Below are 20,263 nucleotides of genomic sequence, written 5' to 3' on the forward strand. Positions count from 1 at the left end.
CACCGCGCTGAGACAGGTTAAATAAGGTCTGGGTTCCGCTGGGTCCTAAGATCCACCGCATTGAGACAGGTTGAATAAGGGACTTGAGCATCCGTGAATTTTGGTATCGGTGAGGGGTCCCAGAACCAATCCCTCGCAGATAAGGAGGGCTGACTGTACTCATTGCATGGCTGTCTGAAGGTCAGCACAACATTGTAGGCTGAAGGGCCTGTACTGTGTTGTAGTGTTTTATGTTCGATGTTCCAGTGCTGAGTACAGAGTTGCGAGTGTGACAGGGAAGGAAATCAGGAATGCATAAGAGGCATTCTGTGAACATAGAGCCCGAGGTTTGTGGGGAACTGGGGCTGTTAATGACATAGGGAAATATTTGAAAACGAGGATGAGAATTTTAAATTCAAGTCATTACCAGAGCAAATACGGAGGCAGATCAACAGGCCTCAGGTCTGCAACAGACTTCTCAGTGTAATTCTAAAACTCTTAACAAGCACTGATGAATGTTTCTCGACAGTAATGTGATATAGGTAGATGTGTCAAGGAGCGAGCAATAGGAATGCCCTGGGGGTACATACCATGAAATAGAACAACTTCAGCTAGCTTTTTTAAAGCAGATTTTTCTTGAGATAATAGACTTGTCAGTGTTACAATTACTGTCTTGTCAGTGGGTTTCCAAAGCCTTCCATTGTACTCAGATGCCTTGATCAGGTTTCTCAGGGATCCCTGCTTTGGTGGGGATGGTTCTCAGCCAAAATTGTTCAGCCCTAAGGCACTTAGATATTGCAATTATTTTATCTCACTTTGTTGCAAGTGTCCAGCAGTTTCCACGTTTCTTTTTATCTGAGTATTTGCAACACAGGCTTTTCTTTTTAATTTATCACAGCCCTGCCCCCTCTCTGAACTGGCAGCTGAGTATTGACACTACAATCCCAACACCACAAACGACCCATATCCCTGAATGGAATTCTCCTGTCAGGCAGCAAATCTGGACTGGATGCGAATAACCTTCACGTTGCACGAGTCCACTTGCTGACAGAATAAGACCATATGGGCACAATTAGGCCATTCGGCCCATTCGATCTTGACTGATTTATTATCGTTCTCCATCTCATTCTCCTGTCTTCTCCCTACAACCTTCAACACTCCTACTAACCTCCGCCCTAAATATACCCAAAGACTTGGACTCCACAGCTAATGGTGATGAACTTCACAGATTCACCACCCTCAGGCTAAAGAAGTTCTTCCTCATCTCTGATCTAAAGGGATGTCCTTCTATTCTGCTCTCTTGTCCTCGACATTCTCACTATAGGAAACATCCTCTCCACATCCTCTCTGTCTGGGCCTTTCAATATTCAATAGATTTCAATGAGATTTCCCCTCATTCTTTTAAACTCCAGTGAGTACAGGCCCAGAGCCATCAAATGCTCCTTATATGTTAACCGTTTCATTCCTGGGATTATTCTTGTGAACCTTCTCTCGACCCTCTCGAATGTCGAAACATTCTCAGATATGGGACCCAAAACTGCTCACAATGCCTGAAAAAGTCCTTGCTCATTCTCACACGTAAATACATTTTTAAATTAAGTCGAATTTATTGTCCCATGCACAAGTCAAGTGAGGTACAGGTACAATGTAGCAGCATCACAGGCACAGAGGTACAGACGGCACATGGAATATAAATTATGCAAGATTACATAGAGGAAAATAAAGACACGAAAAGAGACCAGCAACGCACACAAAATGCTGGAGGAACTCGGCAGGCCGGGCAGCATCTATGGAAAAGAGTAAACGGTCAAAGTTTCCGGCCGAGACCCTTCATCAGGACGGGAGAAAAAAAATGGGAAGTCAAGAGCAAGAAAGTGGGTGGGGAGGGGACGAAGTACAAGGTGGTAGGTGATCGGTGAAACTGGGAGGGAGGGGTGAAGTAAAGAGCTGGGGTTGATTGGCTGGAGAAGGGGGAATCTGATAGGAGAGGTTAGAAGACCTGGGAAGATGGGGAACAGCACCAGAGGGAGGTGATGGGCAGGTAAGGAAGTGAGGTGAGAAAGGAAAATGGGAATGGGGGAATGGTGAAGGGGGGAAATCACCAGAAGTTTAAAAAAAAAATCAATGTTCATTCCATCAGGTTGGAGGCTGCCCAGATGGAATATACAGTAAGATTCTGCTCCTCCAACCAGAATGAGGCCTCATCGTGGCAATAGAGGATTTTACACTAATCCACGGGTTCCCAACCTTTTTAATGCCATAAACTTTACTATTAACCGAGGAGATTGAGGATCCCAGGTAGGGAGGCCTTTGTTAGATCTGGTTATTTTCTGATCCTTTAGGGTTCTTCTGGGAGTCAAAAATAGTAGTCTTAATTCTAAGATTTCGGTGTATTTTAGAGTACAAACATATAAAATACTAAGAAAGCTAAATAAAAAGCCGAGAAATGATGCAAAGAGAGGAATTAATGTTTAAGGGTTTTAGACAAAGGAATAAAGTTGGCCCTTATCAAAAATCTATCACTTTTATAGACAAGACGCTCCTTAACCAAAGGCAAGTTACTTAATACGTTACATAATTAAACAATTATATCATGAGAGCAACATGGTAATACTTAGCCAATGAGTTTAACAAGTACAAATCTAATAAAAAGATTAAAAGATTAAAATAAAAAGTGGTTCCAACACCCTGTACTAATCCCATTTTTGCTTCCCAACTCAAATACAACAGGGTAAATTTACAGTGGCCAATTAACCTACCAACTTGCACGTCTTTGGGATCTTGGAAGAAATCCCACACAGACAGCACCACAAGTCAGGACTGACCCTCAGCTGACTTAAGTTACAAGGTGACGTCTCCACTCATTGTGCCATGGTCTTCATGACACCAATGACAACACAGGCAGAAACCAAGCTGCTGAAGGAACTGAGCAGTCAGGCAGCATCTATGGAAGGGAATGGACAGTCGAGACTGGAAATGAAGAGGGAAGATAGCCACCCTAAAGAGGAGAGAGGGAGAGGTAGGGCAAGCAGCAGAAATGTAGACCCAAGCGAAGAGGGGTTCATCGGTAGACAGGGACAGGTGGAGAAGGGAAGGGTGGAGGTAGCAACAGAGGCTGGGAGACGACAGGTGGGAGGCTCAGCAGTTAAACCATACTCACTTAAAATCATTAACATTCAACCCATCATGTTCATGCCAGCCCACACATAATAGTACTACTAAATAAATTCCACATCTCAGCTCTCAGTCACTAGCCTTACAGTTATGGCTCTTGGGGAACCAAAATCAGAATCGGGTTTATTATCACTAACTTGCATGACATGACATATGTTTTTTTTTTGGCAAGAATACAGTGCAAAGCAATAAAATTACTATAAATTACAAAGATAAATAAATGGTGCAACAAAAAGGAACGACGAGGCAGTATTCACAGACTGTTCATAAATCTGATGGCAGGTGGGAAGAAGCTATTCCTGAATCATTGAGTGTGATACCCATAGCTCCTCCCCGACAGCAGTAACAAGAGGGCACGGCCCGGATGGCCTTTGGAGTCCGTGGTTCTCATATTGGCCTCCTCAGGCAGCTCAGAGTCCACAAAAGCGGAATGAAAACACATCATCCTTCGATGGTGAAGGTCATTAGTGATGGGTGCCAGCTTGCTGAGACAGCACCTCTTGAAGATGTACTCAGTGGTGGGGAGGGTTGTGTCCGTGATGGAGCAGGCCGAGACGACAACCCTCTGCAGTCTCCTGTAATCCTGTCCATTGGAGCCTCCATATGACGCTGTGATGCAACCAGTCAGAATGCTCTCCACCAGACATCTATAGAAATGTATATGCAGCTTCAGTGACATCCTTGCAAAATCCTAATAAGGTAAAGGGCTTTCGTTGTGATTGCATCAACGTGCTGGCCCTAGGATACATTCTCCATATGCTGCCCTCCCCCCACCCCCAAGAACTTGAAGCTGCTCACCCTTTCCATTGCTGGCAGCAATTTCCATCACGTGTTAAGTGAAATATCCTCCACTACTCCCCTCTAAATTTTCTATCCAACCGCTTGCCGAATTAACAAAGGAAAGCAGGTCGCCCACTGCCTTTCCTGTCCTCTCCAGCATTCTAACGGCCATCATATCAAGTCCCCATCAAACATTTGAGTGCTTTTGAAGTAATTTGACAGTGGGCTTAATTTGACAGATCTGCTCCTCTGGGATCAGAACCGACGAACAGCAAAAAAGGTGTCATCTGAGCTCAGTAGCGGTTTTGAAAGAGAATTTTTGATGGCTCATTCTCCTATGCTTCACCTCGTTAAACCATCCTGTTTTCTCAACTCCTGTCAATGCTTATCATGCTGCGTGTATCTCATAGTAAGAGCTTCTGAAGAAACTGCCTTGCTGTGGTTTATGACTTGTTAAGTCCTGCCACAAATGTGTGTCATTGTGATCCATTAACAGTATGTCAGAAACTTCCACTAATCTGTCAGGATTTCCAAACTGTCCCATTGAGGCGGAAGCCATTTGGCCCTAAAGAGTCCCGTGCTGTAAGTTATCTCATTCTCAGGGAACTTGCCCCTTGCTGGAAAAGTCAGCATCTGTGACCCATCTCCTGCTGCCCTCAAGAAGACGGTAGTGAGATGTCTTCTTGACAGACTACAGTCCTTCTGGTGCATTATTCCCAGAGTGCTACACAAGTATTTTCAAGACTTAGTTTCACCAACGGTAAAGGAATCACAATATACATTTCCAACTCAAGGTGGTGTGTGACTTACAATGGATGTGTAGGGAGCTAGTTTTCCAGTACATCTGCTGCCCTTTTGTGTAAAGGACACTGATTTTGAGATTTTATTTAGAGATACAATGTGGAACAGGCTCTTCCAGCCCAACGAGCCTCACCACCCAGCAACCCACCTATTTAATCCTGGCCTAATCACAGGACAATTTACAATAACCAATTAACCCACTAATCAGTACTGCTTTGGAAATGGGAGGAAACTGGAGCATCCCAGTGGAAACCAACATGCACATGAAAAGGAACATACAAAATTGCTTACAGAGGACATCGGAATTGAACTCCAAACTCCGACATCTCAAGCTGTGATAGCATCATGCTAACCGCTACACCACCGTGACACCAGATGCTAGGCAAGTACATGTAGTGCATTTTATCAATGGTACAGACAGCAGACACTGGGTGCTGGTGATAGATGGAACAAAGATGTAGAGTGGTGGTTGGAGTGCATTGTTCAAATAATTCAATCACCCAGCCAAGATTCAATGTTTGTCAAGGTTGTGGGTCAGACTTGAGCATATTTTTTTTGGTTCATAGGAATGTTTTTCAGGACAGTTTGGGTAATTATGACACAGGTCACGGTATAAGCACAAGGATAAGGGAGAGTTCGAGATCACGGGTGGTAAGTGAAAAGTCGGGCAGGAGCCGGTGGTCGGAGTCCATGTGAGGGCTCCACGATTGAAGACCAGTGATCTTCATGGTCAATAACTAAGGTTGGCAGAACAGTGAACCACTCCCCCCACCCACACACACACCTATGTCAGCAAGTTCCTGCATTGGGGCACTTACAAATCTGGATGTCAAGGCCCAGAAGATCAAGGTCCCATGGTCGGCAAGTCCTTGAGCCAGTAACCAGAGGTCGGCAAAAATCCAGAGGTCAGAGACCTCGGAGTCTGGGCCTGGCACCAGAGGTCATGCAATCTCATGCAATTCTCAAAATGGACACCAGTATTTTAAAATCAATTCCTCCAAGTAATAAATCTAACTCGGCGTACTGACAAAATTAGTGAAGACATTGAGTATCAACAAATGCACAGAGCTACAGAAAAAAAAAAAGAATTTGGAATACAACTGGATGAGCCAAATGTGTGAGACAATAAGGCATTGTTAATGGCATATGTACAGCTTATTAAAAGTGGAAAAGTTTATTAAGAGATGCTCTTTTATAAAAAGTGGAAAACAATTATCAATGGACAATCAGTCTATGACAAGCTCAAAATATCTATTGCAGAGAAAAGTATTCCAATTAGGAACACAATTTCCCGTGCAACAGATGGAGCACCATACATGATAGGTCACCAGACAGGTTTACTGGCATTTATGAAACATAAAATTCCAAGACCATTGTGTAATTCTTCATCAACATCTCACAGCCGAAGACATCAGCAAGCAGCTTTTTTCAAGCACAACTCTTGTATTATCTGCAATCAACAAAATTAAAGCTCATCTATTAAATAGCAAAATATTTCACCAGTTATGCCAAGATAACAAATAAAAGTTTGAATGCTTGCTTCTTCACACTGAAGAGTGTTGGCTGTCAAAAGACAGCTGCTTAAAATGTTTTATTTTGGCACTGTGGTTGAATTTTTGCTCAAAGTCAACAAGAGCTTGAGAAATACAATTGAACTTCTACATGGAGATCTGGCATACCTAGCCAGAGCTGTATGATAAAATGAAGATTCTGAATATGAAATTGCAGGGTGAGAATTTCAATTTAATCCAGGCAAAAAGTGCAGCGTCCACTTTTATCAGAAAGTTGGAAATATACAAGCAAAATATTGGGAGAAGAATGTTCTCACAGTTTCCCTGCATGGAAAGTATGGCATTCTCTTTCAGAGACAGTGATTCGCAAGATTACTGCTTACACCTTGGGGTGAACTACATACACCTGTCTGGACACATCCCCCACGGACTGCTCCTGTGGCTCCTCCCACAGACCCCGGTATAAAGGCGATTGGAGGCACAGCCCCGGCCTCAGTCTCCAGGATGTTGTGTGGTGGTCACTTGCTGCTTGTTCTTTCTTCCAGCCAATAAAAGCCTATATCTCGCCTCACGTCTCCAAGAGTTATTGATGGTGCATCAATTTTATTGGCTGGAAGTTTTAAAACATGGAGAGTATTTTACGTCCGGAAAAATTAGACTTGGACCCTCAAACTCCAGAAGCAGCCCTTGCCTTTGAACTCTGGCTTGCATGCTTCCAATCATACTTGGAAGAGATTCCCATGACTGAGCCTGCCACAATGCACAAAATCCTCCTTTCCAGGGTCAGCCTGAAAGTATTCTCCCTTATCGGGAACCTGCCGACCTACCAAGGGGCACTGGATGCCCTCAAAAGACATTACCTGCGGCCGGTGAACACCGTCTATGCAAGACATCGCTTAGTGACGCGGCGGCAGCGAACCGGCGAGTCGAGCAGGGAGTTTCTCCGATCCCTACAGACACTCGTGCGGGCCTGCGACTGCATGGGACTGATGGCGGAATAGCATGCGGAGCTCCTGGTACGAGACGCCTTCGTTACGGGGATCAGGTCAGTGTACGTGCACCAGCGGCTGCTGGAAAATGCCGATCTTACCTTACGCTCGGCGATCGAGATGGCCGACACGCTGGAGGCTGCTCTGCACAAAGCTGATGCTGTCCAGCCACACGATCCCCCGCCGGTTCCGTAGACGCCGCAGACCCCGCCACCCGCGAGTGAATCGACCTCAGCTGCTGCCAGTCGCAAGTCCACACAGTGTTACTTCTGCGGACTCGAAAAGCACCCCCGAAAACGCTGCCCGGCCCAAGAAGCTACCTGCTCCAGCTGCGGAAAGAAGGGCCATTTCACCAAGGCCTGTAAATCTGAACCACGAGCGGGGTCGGGCAGCCCGCGTGTGAGGCATGGGGGCCACCATCTTGCCTGCCCGCCTCATGCGAGACATGGGGGCGGCCATCTTTGTCGGCGCCACCTCGCCCCGCCCCCGACCCACAGGTGCTTACCGGGCACCAAGACGGTGATTCAACTCTGGCCTCCATAACCCTTGACCAAAGTGCCCCACACCAGCTTGCAAGGTCAATGATGGACATCCTGGTGGAGGGGCAAAGGACTAGCTGCCTGTTTGACACGGGCAGCACTGAGAGTTTTGTTCACCCGGACACAGTGCAACACTGCGGACTCGTGACACAGCCAGTAAGCCAGAGGGTCACCATGGCTTCTGGGTCGCATTCCACAGACATCCGGGGGGGTTGTGTAGCAACATTGGCGGTGCAGGGCACAGAATATCGGGACTTTGCACTACTGATCATGCCTCAACTGTGCACGCCTGTGCTATTGGGGCTGGACTTCCAGAGCCACCTCAAAAGTGTGACTATGGCATATGACGGGCCCCTCCCACCACTCACTGTCAGGAATCCTCAGTTTTGTGGGACTTCATCATATACCCCGCTACTGACCACATACACACACACCGACCCGCACATCCCACCCAGCACCATGCCAACAGCTGCGCTACTGACACCACTTGCAGCCTCTCCACCCTCAAGATCCCTCCCCCACCACTGTTCGCCAACCTGACCCCCGACTGTAAACCTGTGGCAACTAAAAGCAGGAGGTACAGCGTGGGGGACAGGGCCTTCATTCAGTCAGAGGTGCAGCGGCTGCTCAGGGAGGGGATCATTGAGCCAAGCACAAGTCATTGGAGGGCCCAGGTGTTTGTTGTTCGGACCAGGCAGAAAAATAGGATGGTCGTGGACTATAGCCAGACCATCAATAGGTTCACGCAGCTTGATGTGTACCCCCTACCCCGCATCGTGGATATGGTCAACCAGATAGCTCAGTACAAGGTGTACTTGACCATAGATCTGAAATCCGCTTACCACCAGCTCCCCATCCGCCCAGAGGACCACCCCTACACCGCCTTCGAGGCGGGCGGCAGGCTCTATCACTTCCTGCACATCCCCTTCGGTGTCACGAATGGTGTCTCTGTCTTCCAGAGGGAAATGGACCTGATGGTGGACCAGTGCCAACTGAAGGCCACATTTCCCTATCTGGATAACATCACCCTCTGTGGTCACGACTGGCTTGATCACAACACCAACCTCCAACGATTTTTCCAAGTGGCCAAAGCCCTGAACCTTACTTATAACAGGGACAAGTGTGTGTTCGGAACCACCCGACTCACTATCCTTGGGTATGTCGTGGAGAACGGGGTCATTGGCCCTGATCCAGACCGTATGCACCCCGTTAGAACTCCCCACCACTCTCAAAGCCCTCAGACGGTGCCTGGGCTTCTTTTCCTATTACACCCAATGGGTCCCTCATTACGCAGACAAGGCCCGCACCCTGGTCAAGTCCACCACATTTCCCCTCTCTGCCGAGGCCTGCACGGCCTTCAGCTGCATTAAAGGGGACATTGCCAAAGCAACGATGCATGCAGTGGACAAGACCATTCCCTTCCAAATAGAGAGTGACGCCTCCGACTTCGCGCTGGCTGCTACCCTCAATCAGGCAGGCAGGCCAGTAGCATTCTTCTCTCATACCCTTCAAGGCCCTGAAATTCGGCACTCCGCGGTGGAGAAAGAAGCCCAGGCCATAGTGGAAGCTATTAGGCACTGGAGGCACTATCTCGCCAGCAAAAGGTTCACCTTGCTGACCGACCAGCACTCAGTTGCGTTCATGTTCAGCAACCAACAGTGGGGCAAAATCAAAAATGATAAAATTTTGCGGTGGAGAATGGGACTCTCCACCTACAACTATGATATCCTGTACCGGCCTGGAAGGCTCAATGAGCCCCCTGATTCCCTATCCCGGGGAGCTTGTGCCAGCGCGCAGCTCGACCAGCTATACCATGCAGCTCGACCTCCATGCAGATCTTTGCCACCCGGGGGTCACCCAATTTTACCATTTCGTGAAAGCCCTGAACCTGCCTTACTCCCTTGAGGACATCAGGACGATGACCAGGGACTGTCAAGTTTGCGCTGAGTGCAAACCGCACTTCTACTGTCCTGTCAAGCCGCAACTTATCAAGGCCACCCGCCCCTTTGAGCGACTGAGTGTTGACTTTAAGGGCCCCCTTCCCTCCACCGACCGCAATGTCTATTTTCTCAATATTATTGACGAGTACTCGCGATTCCCCTTTGCCATTCCCTGCCCCAACACCACTGCCACATCCGTCATAAAAGCCCTGCGCCAGCTCTTCACTCTGTTCAGATATCCCTGCTATATCCACAGTGATAGAGGGTCCTCCTTTATGAGTGACGAGCTGCGCCAGTACCTGCTGGCTAGGGGCATTGCTACTAGTAGGACCACGAGCTATAATCCCCGGGGAAATGGACAGGTGGAGAGGGAGAATGCCACTGTGTGGAAGGCCACACTTTTAGCCCTTAGGTCAAAGGGATTGCCGGTCTCTCGCTGGCAGGAGCTCCTCCCCGAGGCACTCCACTCTATCCGCTCTCTGTTATGCACGTCCACCAATGTCACCCCTCATGAACGCCTCTTTTCTTTTCCCAGGAAGTCTGCCACTGGGACCACCCTACCGGCTTGGCTGACATCCCCAGGGCCAGTGCTGCTCCAGAAACATGCGCGGAGCAATAAGTACTCCCCAATGGTCGAGAGGGTTCACCTACTACATGCGAACCCCCAGTATGCCTACGTGGTCTTACCTGATGGGCGGGAGGACACGGTGTCCATCCGCTACCTGGCGCCTGCAGGAGCAGCAGACCACTACCCCGAACACTCCACGGTAACTATGAACCCTGTACCCGAGATGACACCGCGCACACCAAGCCCTACACAGACTCCTCACGACAATCCCATACCGGGCGCCTCGCACACGCATGAGGGATCACTGACGCCTAGTGGGCTGACACCTCCAGTTAGGCCGGAACCAGCACAACCACCGTCTCCGGTGCAATCACCGCCGGTGCTACGTAAATCGCAGCAATAGATTCGACCACCTGATAGACTTAACCTGTAAATATACTTGTAAGAAACTTCGCCCCATGGGGACTCTCTTTTAAAACAAAGGGGAGGTGAATGTGGTGAACTACATATACCTGCCTGGACATGCCCCCCCGCTGACTGCTCCTGTGGCTCCTCCCACAGACCCCGGTATAAAGGCGATTGGAGGCACAGCCCCGGCCTCAGTCTCCAGGATGTTGTGTGGTGGTCACTTGCTGCTTGTTCTTTCTTCCAGCCAATAAAAACCTATATCTCGCCTCACGTCTCCAAGAGTTATTGATGGTGCATCACACCTGCAGGACAATTTACAATGACCAATTAACCCACTAATCGGTACGGCTTTGGAAATGGGAGGAAACTGGAGATTCCCAGTGGAAACCAACATGCACATGGAAAGGAACATACAAAATTGCTTACAGAGGACATCGGAATTGAACTCCAAACTCCGACATCTCAAGCTGTGATAGCATCATGCTAACCGCTACACCACCGTGACACCAGATGCTAGGCAAGTACATGTAGTGCATTTTATCAATGGTACAGACAGCAGACACTGGGTGCTGGTGATAGATGGAACAAAGATGTAGAGTGGTGGATGGAGTGCATTGTTCAAATAATTCAATCACCCAGCCAAGATTCAATGTTTGTCAAGGTTGTGGGTCAGACTTGAGTGTATTTTTTTTTGGTTCATAGGAATGTTTTTCAGGACAGTTTGGGTAATTATGACACAGGTCACGGTATAAGCACAAGGATAAGGGAGAGTTCAAGATCACGGGTGGTAAGTGAAAAGTCAGGCAGGAACCGGTGGTCGGAGTCCATGTGAGGGCTCCACGATTGAAGACCAGTGATCTTCATGGTCAATAACTAAGTTTGGCAGAACAGTGAACCACTCCCCCCACCCACACACACACCTATGTCAGCAAGTTCCTGCATTGAGGCACTTACAAATCTGGATGTCAAGGCCCAGAAGATCAAGGTCCCATGGTCGGCAAGTCCTTGAGCCAGTAACCAGAGGTCGGCAAAAATCCAGAGGTCAGAGACCTCGGAGTCTGGGCCAGGCACCAGAGCTGGAGGCCAGATGTGATCGGTCTTTGGGTTCAGGTATAAAAAGGGGCTTGTTTTGCTGTTGTTGTAATGTTGCTGTTGCTTGTTCCTCTACTGAACATGGAGGGGGAGCAACACTGGCACCAGAATGTGTAGCAACACTTATGAGTGTCCCCCCCGCCCCCAGCACACTCTTAGGTTGTGCTGGATTTTAATGGTTTTCACCTTATGTTTCAATGTACATTTAATAAGTAAAGTCATCTGAATTAAGATTGGAATCTAAATCGTCACTGTTCTGTATCTCAAGTCCAACTCACCAACTCTGCTCACCCTTTAGAGCACTGATTCCCAAACAAGAATAGTTACATGCCCTAAGGGGGCATTAGAAATAATAGAAGTCATCAGGGAGGTATTTAAGATTCTTGGGGGGGGGCAGTAGGCAGCACCCTGACTTGAGGAACTGAGACCTGATCAACCATTGGTAGAGGAGATACTTCCAAAACAAAAAATGGGTGAGGCAGTGGAATACAGGAAGAACCATAGTTCTGTAGGCAGTGAGCACTCTTTATCACAACGCATCTGAATTTCAGCAATCTCATCTGACCTTATCATTATTGGGGATGCACAAATTAGCAACCCGTGTGTCCTAGAGCACCCCTTGACTCACGGCACGGAATGCATTCATGTAATTTAACAGTTGATAAGTCAGGTACACCCTCTCAACTTTCTCTACAGATCTATGGAAAACAGGTCGTGCAATGATACAGAACTGGCCAGAAACAAATGGTGAAATAGAACCATTCAGCGAATCTGCCAACCCCAAAGGTTCCTCTTGAGATGTTCAAAGCGACCTCGGCTTCATATGTGCAGTCAAGGACCAACTTTGGAGATTATGAGACCTTGCATGATTGGTCATTGTGCCAACTGGAATAGTATAAAAGTAGCTTGCTGAACACCAGCTCTATTCTGACTAACATTCAGATTCCAATTTTTAATATGATTATCTTCATCTTTGCCTCACTGTTCCTTTATGTGCCCACTACCATCATTCTATCCATGTCAACTCACTGCCGTCATCAACATCCGATAGGGATTCCCAGTTTATGTTAATTTTTTATTTTAATTTAGCCTCGTTAATAATGGATAAATACCTACAGCGTGATTTCAGAGTCTGAAGGTGGTGAAGCCTTGAATTCTAATCCTGTTAAGATGCATTAACTACAGAAATTGCGTCAATACAGTGTTACATACCTGGAGCAAGATTTTATCCCATTCCAGACAGATCAGCAGCACACCATGCATCTTAATTGTAAGAAAGTACTGTCTATTGAAGACATGAAACCATCAAGGTTGCAGGAACACTTCCGTATTACAAAAGGCTACTTATGGTATTACTCAGTTCCAGAAGATGAAAGAAGCATTTGAAAAGCATTGCACACTGGAGACATTTGCCAAGAAAGCTAAAAATGACATTGACAGTGGTCTCATTGCCATCATTTTTGAAATGTTATAAGAAACAAAGTGTGGAAAATCTCATGCAATTCTCAAAATGGACACCAGTATTTTAAAATCAATTCCTCCAAGTAATAAATCTAACTTGGTGTACTGACGAAACTAGTGAAGACATTGAGTATCAACAAATGCACATAGCTACAGAAAACAGAATTTGGAATACAACTGGATGAGCCAAATGTGTGAGACAGTGAGGCATTGTTAATGGCATATGTACAGCTTATTAAAAGTGGAAAAGCTTATTAAGAGATGCTCTTTTATAAAAAGTGGAAAACAATTATCAATGGACAATCAGTCTATGACAAGCTCAAAATATCAATTGCAGAGAAAAGTATTCCAATTAGGAAACAATTTCTTATGCAACAGATGGAGCACCATACATGATAGGTCACCAGACTTGTTTACTGGCATTTATGAAAAGTAAAGTTCCAAGACCATTGTGTAATTCTTCATCAACATCTCACAGCCGAAGACATCAGCCAGCAGCTTTTTTCAAGCACAACTCTTGTATTATCTGCAATCAACAAAATTAAAGCTCATCTATTAAATAGCAAAATATTTCACCAGTTATGCCAAGATAACAAAGAAAAGTTTGAATGCTTGCTTCTTCACACCGAAGTGTGTTGGCTGTCAAAAGGCAGCTGCTTAAAATGTTTTATTTTGGCACTGCGGTTGAATTTTTGCTCAAAGTCAACAAGAGCTTGAGAAATACAATTGAACTTCTACATGGAGATCTGGCATACCTAGCCAGAGCTGTATGATAAAATGAAGATTCTGAATATGAAACTGCAGGGTGAGAATTTCAATTTAATCCAGGCAAAAAGTGCAGCATCCACTTTTATCAGAAAGTTGGAAATATACAAGCAAGATATTGGGAGAAGAATGTTCTCACGGTTTCCCTGCATGGAAAGTATGGCATTCTCTTTCAGAGACAGTGATTCGCAAGAGTACTGCTTACACCTGCAGTCACTGAAAGATTCTGAAAATTGATTCAAGGATTTGAACAACCTGGAAATTCCTGACTGGGCAATTCTTTGCAAGGTGCTAGAACAGGAAGAGAGCTTACAGGAAGAAATTATCAAAATTCAGAATGATGAAGAAACAAAAATGCTTTTCAAAAATATCTGCTTTTGTAGTATATGGCTACATTGTCACACAAAGATTCCTGGTCCTTGCAGAGCCAAACTGCTCTTCATTGTATTTCCATCCTCCTACCTTGTTGAAGGAAGCTTCAGTGCAGTGAACCACATACTCTCAAAAAACGGAAACCGCTTGGACATTGTTACGTATGGGGACTTAAGACTTTTGCTGTCACAACTTGAACCAGATATTTCAACTCTTGCTAAAAACCATCAAGTTCAAATATCACATTAATATTGAAGGGGCTGTACAGTGCATAGGTACTGTGTAAGCTGGGTTTAAAGACAAATAAAAAAATTTAAGCAGAATCATTTTTCTCATGTTAGCATATGGTAGACATTTTTTTTTTTAACACTATGGACACCAGAAAGTATATTGTGCCTGAGAGGGGTGTTGGCAGGGACCAAGGTGCTTTAGCAAGTATGCAAGTTGATTAGGGGGGTATTGGGCTAAAAAAGTTTGGGAAACATTGTTTTAGACAAAAATTCATTCATTTCAAATTCGGCAAGCCTTAATGAACCGTTTTTCCAAATTTGTATCATTAATTGTGTTTGAAAAGAGCCTTCTGATTTCACTCTGAAGAACAAAAGAAACTAAACAGGGTTTTTGGACTCTTGAGTCATTCCATTCAGTCAAGACTGATCTCATCACCAGGAGTACATTCAATGACCAGCCATCCAGAGTTCTCTGGTGGGAAGAATTCTGAGGTTTACAATTCAGTGAGAGAGTTAGATAAGACCATATGATATCAGAGCAGAATTAGGCCATTGGCCATCAAGGCTGCTCCACAATTTCATCGTGGCTGATCTATTTTCCCTCTCAGCCCCATTCTCCTACCTTCTCTCCCTATCCTTTCATGAATCAAGAATCTATCAACCTCTGCTTTAAATACACCCAATGATTTGGTCTCCACAGCCACCTGTGGCAATAAATTCCACAGATTCACCACTGTCTCACTAAAGAAAGCTATCAAACATTCTTCATATGACAGGTCTCCCTATCTCCCCTCCATCTGAATACTGAAAGGCCTGGATAGAGTGGACATGGGGCAGATGTTTCCCCTCAGTCAGACAGTCCAAGATCCAAGAGCACAGCCTCAGAGTAAAGTATGTCCCTTTAGAACTGAAATGAGAATGGAATTTCTTCAGCCAGAGGGTGGTGTATCTATGGAATTTATTGCCATAGATAATGGCAGAGGCCAAGTCATCAGGTGTATTTAAAGCAGAGACCAATAGTTTCTTGATTGGTATAGGGGTTAAGGGTTACAGGGTGAAGGCAGAAGAATGAGGCTGAGAGAAAGAAAAATCAGCCATGACTAAATGGCAGAGCATTCTCAATGGGTCAAATGGCCCAATTCTGCTCCCATAACTTGAGGTATTATGGTCATTTATCCTCAGACAAAGGCTCCCTAGTGCTAGATTGCCTCATTAAGGAAAATATCCTCACAACGTCTATCCTGTGTGGGCAGAATGGTAACAGAGTGTTTAGTGCAACACTTTACAGCACTGGCTGTAAGATCGGGGTTCAATCCCCACCACTGTCTGCAAAGAGTTTGTATGTACTTCCCACAATCTTATGGGTTTCCTCCAGGTGCCCTGGTTTTCTCCCACATTCCAAAGATGGGCATGTTATGTTGGCACTTGCAAGCTGCCGACCATAATCTTCACTGAGCTGATTTGATGCAAATAATGCATTTCACTGTACTGTACATTTCGATTTACACGTGACAAATAAAGTTAATCTTCGTGAAACCATCTCAGTGTCTTGTGTGTTTCAGTAAGGTCACTTCCTCAGTATTCTGAATTTCAGGATCACAGGCCCAATCATCTTCTGAGTGGGCAATAGCTTTAGGAAACACCTCTACATACTACCCCATCAGAGGATATAGCTTCTCCCGATTAACCCCAACAAATCTGTACTATCAGGGACTACAATAGCATAGCAGTTAGCGTGACGCTATTACAGCTCAGAGTGTCGTAACTCAGAGTTCAGTCCTAGTGTCCTCTATAAGGAGTCTCTGTACATCCTCCCGGTAGAATGCATGGGCTTTTCCCCAGGTGCTCTGGTTTCCCCCCACAGTCCAAACGTGTACTGGGCAGGTTTATCAGCCATTGTAAATTGTCCCACGATTGGGTTAGGATTAAAACAGGGTTGTCGGAGGTTGCTGGGCAGCATGACTTGAAGGGCCTATTCCGCACTGTATCTTTAAATAAAAATAAATAATTTAACTGTCTCAATCAGTTAACCTCCCAAATTTTCTTGATTTCCACAAAACTCCAGCCAATCTACAGTACTCACACGTGCGCGAGGATGTGTCCCAAAGCTTCCTGCAGGGATGTGCTCCAGAGGAGAAAGATGTAAGCTGGTATTACTGGACTTCCGCTGATACGCAAGATGGTCCACCACTAGGGTAGGAGAAGGGCTTTCTTCAGGGGCCTTCAGCAAAGGTTCAGGTTGAGTTCCCTCCTTGGGTTCATTCTTCTAGTAGAGAATTGAAGGAGAGAAGAAAAAACAGAGCAGGTCAAATCCCAGAATAAACCACCACCCTGATTAACAATACCTGGCCCAGTGTTCTACAATATTCACCCACTTTCCAGTAATGAGATGTGCTGGTCCAGGGCTAAAGTACTGTTTTCACACTGATAAATAGATACTTTATTAATCACAAAGGAAATTACAGTGTCACAGTAGCATTACAAGTGCACAGATATACAAATATTAGAAGAGAAGTAAGAAAAATAAGTTACCTCAAACTTTCAAACAGGAGGGGGGTCATCATTTCCTCAACTATAGGTTGACTCATTATAGAACCTAATGGCTGAGAGTAAGAATGACCTCAGTGTTCTTTGGAGAGATGCAGTTGTCTTAGTCTGTTAACAAAAGTGCTCCACTTTTCAGCCAAGGTGGCATGCAGAGGGTGAGAAACATTGTCCAGAATTGCCAGGATTTTCCGTAGGGTCCTTTGTTCTACCACAGCCTCCTATATGTCCAGTTTGACTCCTATAACAGAACCAGCCTTTATAATCAGTTGAATGAGCCTGATGGCATCACCAAAGGACCTCAGTCTCATCAGGAAGTAGAGGCAATTCTGACCCTTCTTGTACACAGCCTCTGTGTTGGTGCTTCACTCAAGTCTGTCATCCAGGTGCAGCCCTAGGTACTTGCAGGTTCTGATCACATCCACATCATCAATAGTAACAAGGAGCAGTACAGGTTAGTGTTCCTAAAGTTCATCACCATCTCCTTTGTCTTACTGATGTTGAGCTACAGATGACTCAGCTTGCACCACTTGACAAAGTTCTCCACCAGGGAGGGCCTTGTGTTCATTTTCCCATCCTCCCTTTATACACCCAACTATTGCTGAGTCAGAGAATTTCTGCAGATGACATGACTCAATGTTGTATCTAAAGCCTGAAGTATACCGGGCAGGGAGCCAATACAGCCTCCTGTGGGACCACAGTGCTGCTTATAGCCATGTCTAACACACAAACTATGGTCTGCCAGTCAGGTAGTCCATTATCCAAGATACAATGGAAGTGCCAACCTGTATTGAACAGAGCTTTGCTCATTACTCATAAGAGGTGATATAATCTATACCAAGAAAGCACCATAATGAGTTCAAAAATAAATACTCCATCAAGAACCATTTCTTTGAAGAATATCTCTTCCTCAATCTGGGTGACAGTGACAAATATTGGGACTCACAAGAAAGCCATTGAAAAACGAATTTTGCACTTGAGCTCAAATGGCTTCACTGTAGAATTCTGACTGGCTACAGGAATGCAGGAAGCTACAGAACAGTTGTGGATTCAGCCAGTTCTACTATGGATCTTCTCTGAGTATCTACTTATTTACAACTTAGAATGGGCCCTTCCAGCCCTTCGAGCCACACCGCCCAGCAATCCTCAATTTTACCCTAGGCTAATCATAGAGCAATTTACAATGACCAATTAACCTACCAAATGGTACATCCTTGGATTGTGGGGGGTGGGGAAGAGAAGAGAGAAGAAAATAAATAAATAAACCGGAGCACCAGGAGGAAGCTCACGTGGTCGCAGGGAGAACATACAAATACCTTACAGACAGCAGCCAGTATTGAATCCGGCTTGTTAGTACCGTAAAGCGTTGTGCTAACCACTACGCTACTGTACTTATCACCTCGTCGTGCAGAGAGGCTCGTGAGTTCCTGCGATCCTGAGAGTGATGCCGTCTGGAGCTTAGTCATCTGGTGCTTAGCTCCTGGTGGGTTATCCATGGCAGTAAGGTCAAGGGAGAGGTTCCAGACAAACAGCGATCCAGCTAAAACCTCAACAGTGGAGCTGATGGAAGATGATAACACACCGCAACGGCAGCGAAGGTGGAGGAAGGCTGCAGCAGTGAAGGGTTCCCAGTCATCTTGCATTCCATACCACTGGATACTGACCCTGATCTATCAAGGACCATATAGTAGCTGTCCATACATCAGCCTTCCTACATTAAACAAAGTGGCGCAAAGGCATTCTCCATTAAGGGAATAACCCCTTAGGAGAACATCATACTCAATTCAAGTGATCACACTTCTACTAGTATTATGGATACAGCTCTCTCCAGCACTGAAGACATCCACAACAGGTGATGTCTCAGGAAGGTGGCATGCATCATTAAGGACCCACCACCATCCCAGTCAGATTCAGGTTTATTTATCACATGTACATCAAGACATACAATAAAATATGTCATTCACGTTAAAAGTCAACACACCCAAGGACGTACTAGGGCCTGCAAGCGTCGCTACACATTCCAGCCATGCCGTCTTCTCATTACTGCCATCAAGGTGGTGGTACAGGAGCCTGAAGATTCACATCTCAAGTTTCAACAGCACCTCAAGGCTCAACAACTTCTTCCCCATGAAATCAGGTTCTTAAACCAACCTGAAAATCCTGAACTCTATCTCGCACTATATTTGATAGAACATAGAAAAGTAACATAGAAAACCTACAGCACAATACAGGCCCTTCGGCCCACAAAGCTGTGCCAAACATGTCCTTACCTTAGAACTACCTAGGCTTACCCATAGCCCTCTATTTTTCTAAGCTCCATGCATCCATCCAGGAGTCTCTCAAAAGACCCTATCGTTTCCGCCTCCACTGCCACCACCAGCAGCCCATTCCACACACTCACCACTGTGTAAAAAAATTACCACTTTCCTCAACTTGCACTGATATCATTATGCATATTTTTATTTTATCATGCAAGTTAAATATAAAATTTATTAATTTAAGTTGAATGAATTTACATTCATCCACGTTTCACTGATTTTTATGGCATTTATGTCCTGGGTATGTGTGCCCATAACACAAGCTTGTTGTTGAATATTTGTTAAAGGTTTCCGAATCCCAAATGAATTCTGCAATATCCTAAATTTGATTGCACTCATAAGTCTTTTTATGTAATTGCAACTAAAAGTGGATTTTCCTGAAAATAATGATCTCTAACAAGGGTTTCCAACCTTTTTTATGCCATGGGCTCTACCATTAACCAAGGGGTCCGTGGACCCCAGGTAGGGAACCCCTAGTCTATTATAACCACTTGTTAAAGAGTCTTAGAGTCAGAGCACAAAGACAAGTCCTTCAGACCACCATGTCAACGGTGACCATCAAGATCCTGAACAGTTTTGTATCACTCTGAAAGTCTGACTGGGCCCCTCCTGCATGATTGACCTCAGCCACCCTGAGACCATTTCCTGAAGGTACAGAAGTCATGTCATGTGTTCTGCTCCTTATGCAGGTCACCTTCGCCCATATTGTCTAGGGGCCACCTGAAAGGCAGCGCACATGTGTCAGGCTAATCTAGACGAGCTGGTGAAGTTGATGTTTCCAAAGATCAAACG

At 45.5% G+C, this 20,263-nt stretch overlaps 1 protein-coding gene across 1 annotated transcript in view; it reads right to left on the reverse strand.

The window, feature by feature from the left end:
- ccdc33 (coiled-coil domain containing 33) overlaps nucleotides 1–20,263 on the reverse strand; it is a 344,809-nt gene that overhangs the window by 314,217 nt on the left and 10,329 nt on the right. The window contains exon 3 of the mRNA XM_073025746.1: nucleotides 16,693–16,875. Coding sequence (XP_072881847.1) covers nucleotides 16,693–16,875 — 183 coding nt within the window. The remainder of the gene's footprint in view (nucleotides 1–16,692; nucleotides 16,876–20,263) is intronic.

Source organism: Hemitrygon akajei, chromosome 21 (assembly GCF_048418815.1).
Source record: "Hemitrygon akajei chromosome 21, sHemAka1.3, whole genome shotgun sequence".
Classification (NCBI taxonomy): domain Eukaryota; kingdom Metazoa; phylum Chordata; class Chondrichthyes; order Myliobatiformes; family Dasyatidae; genus Hemitrygon; species Hemitrygon akajei.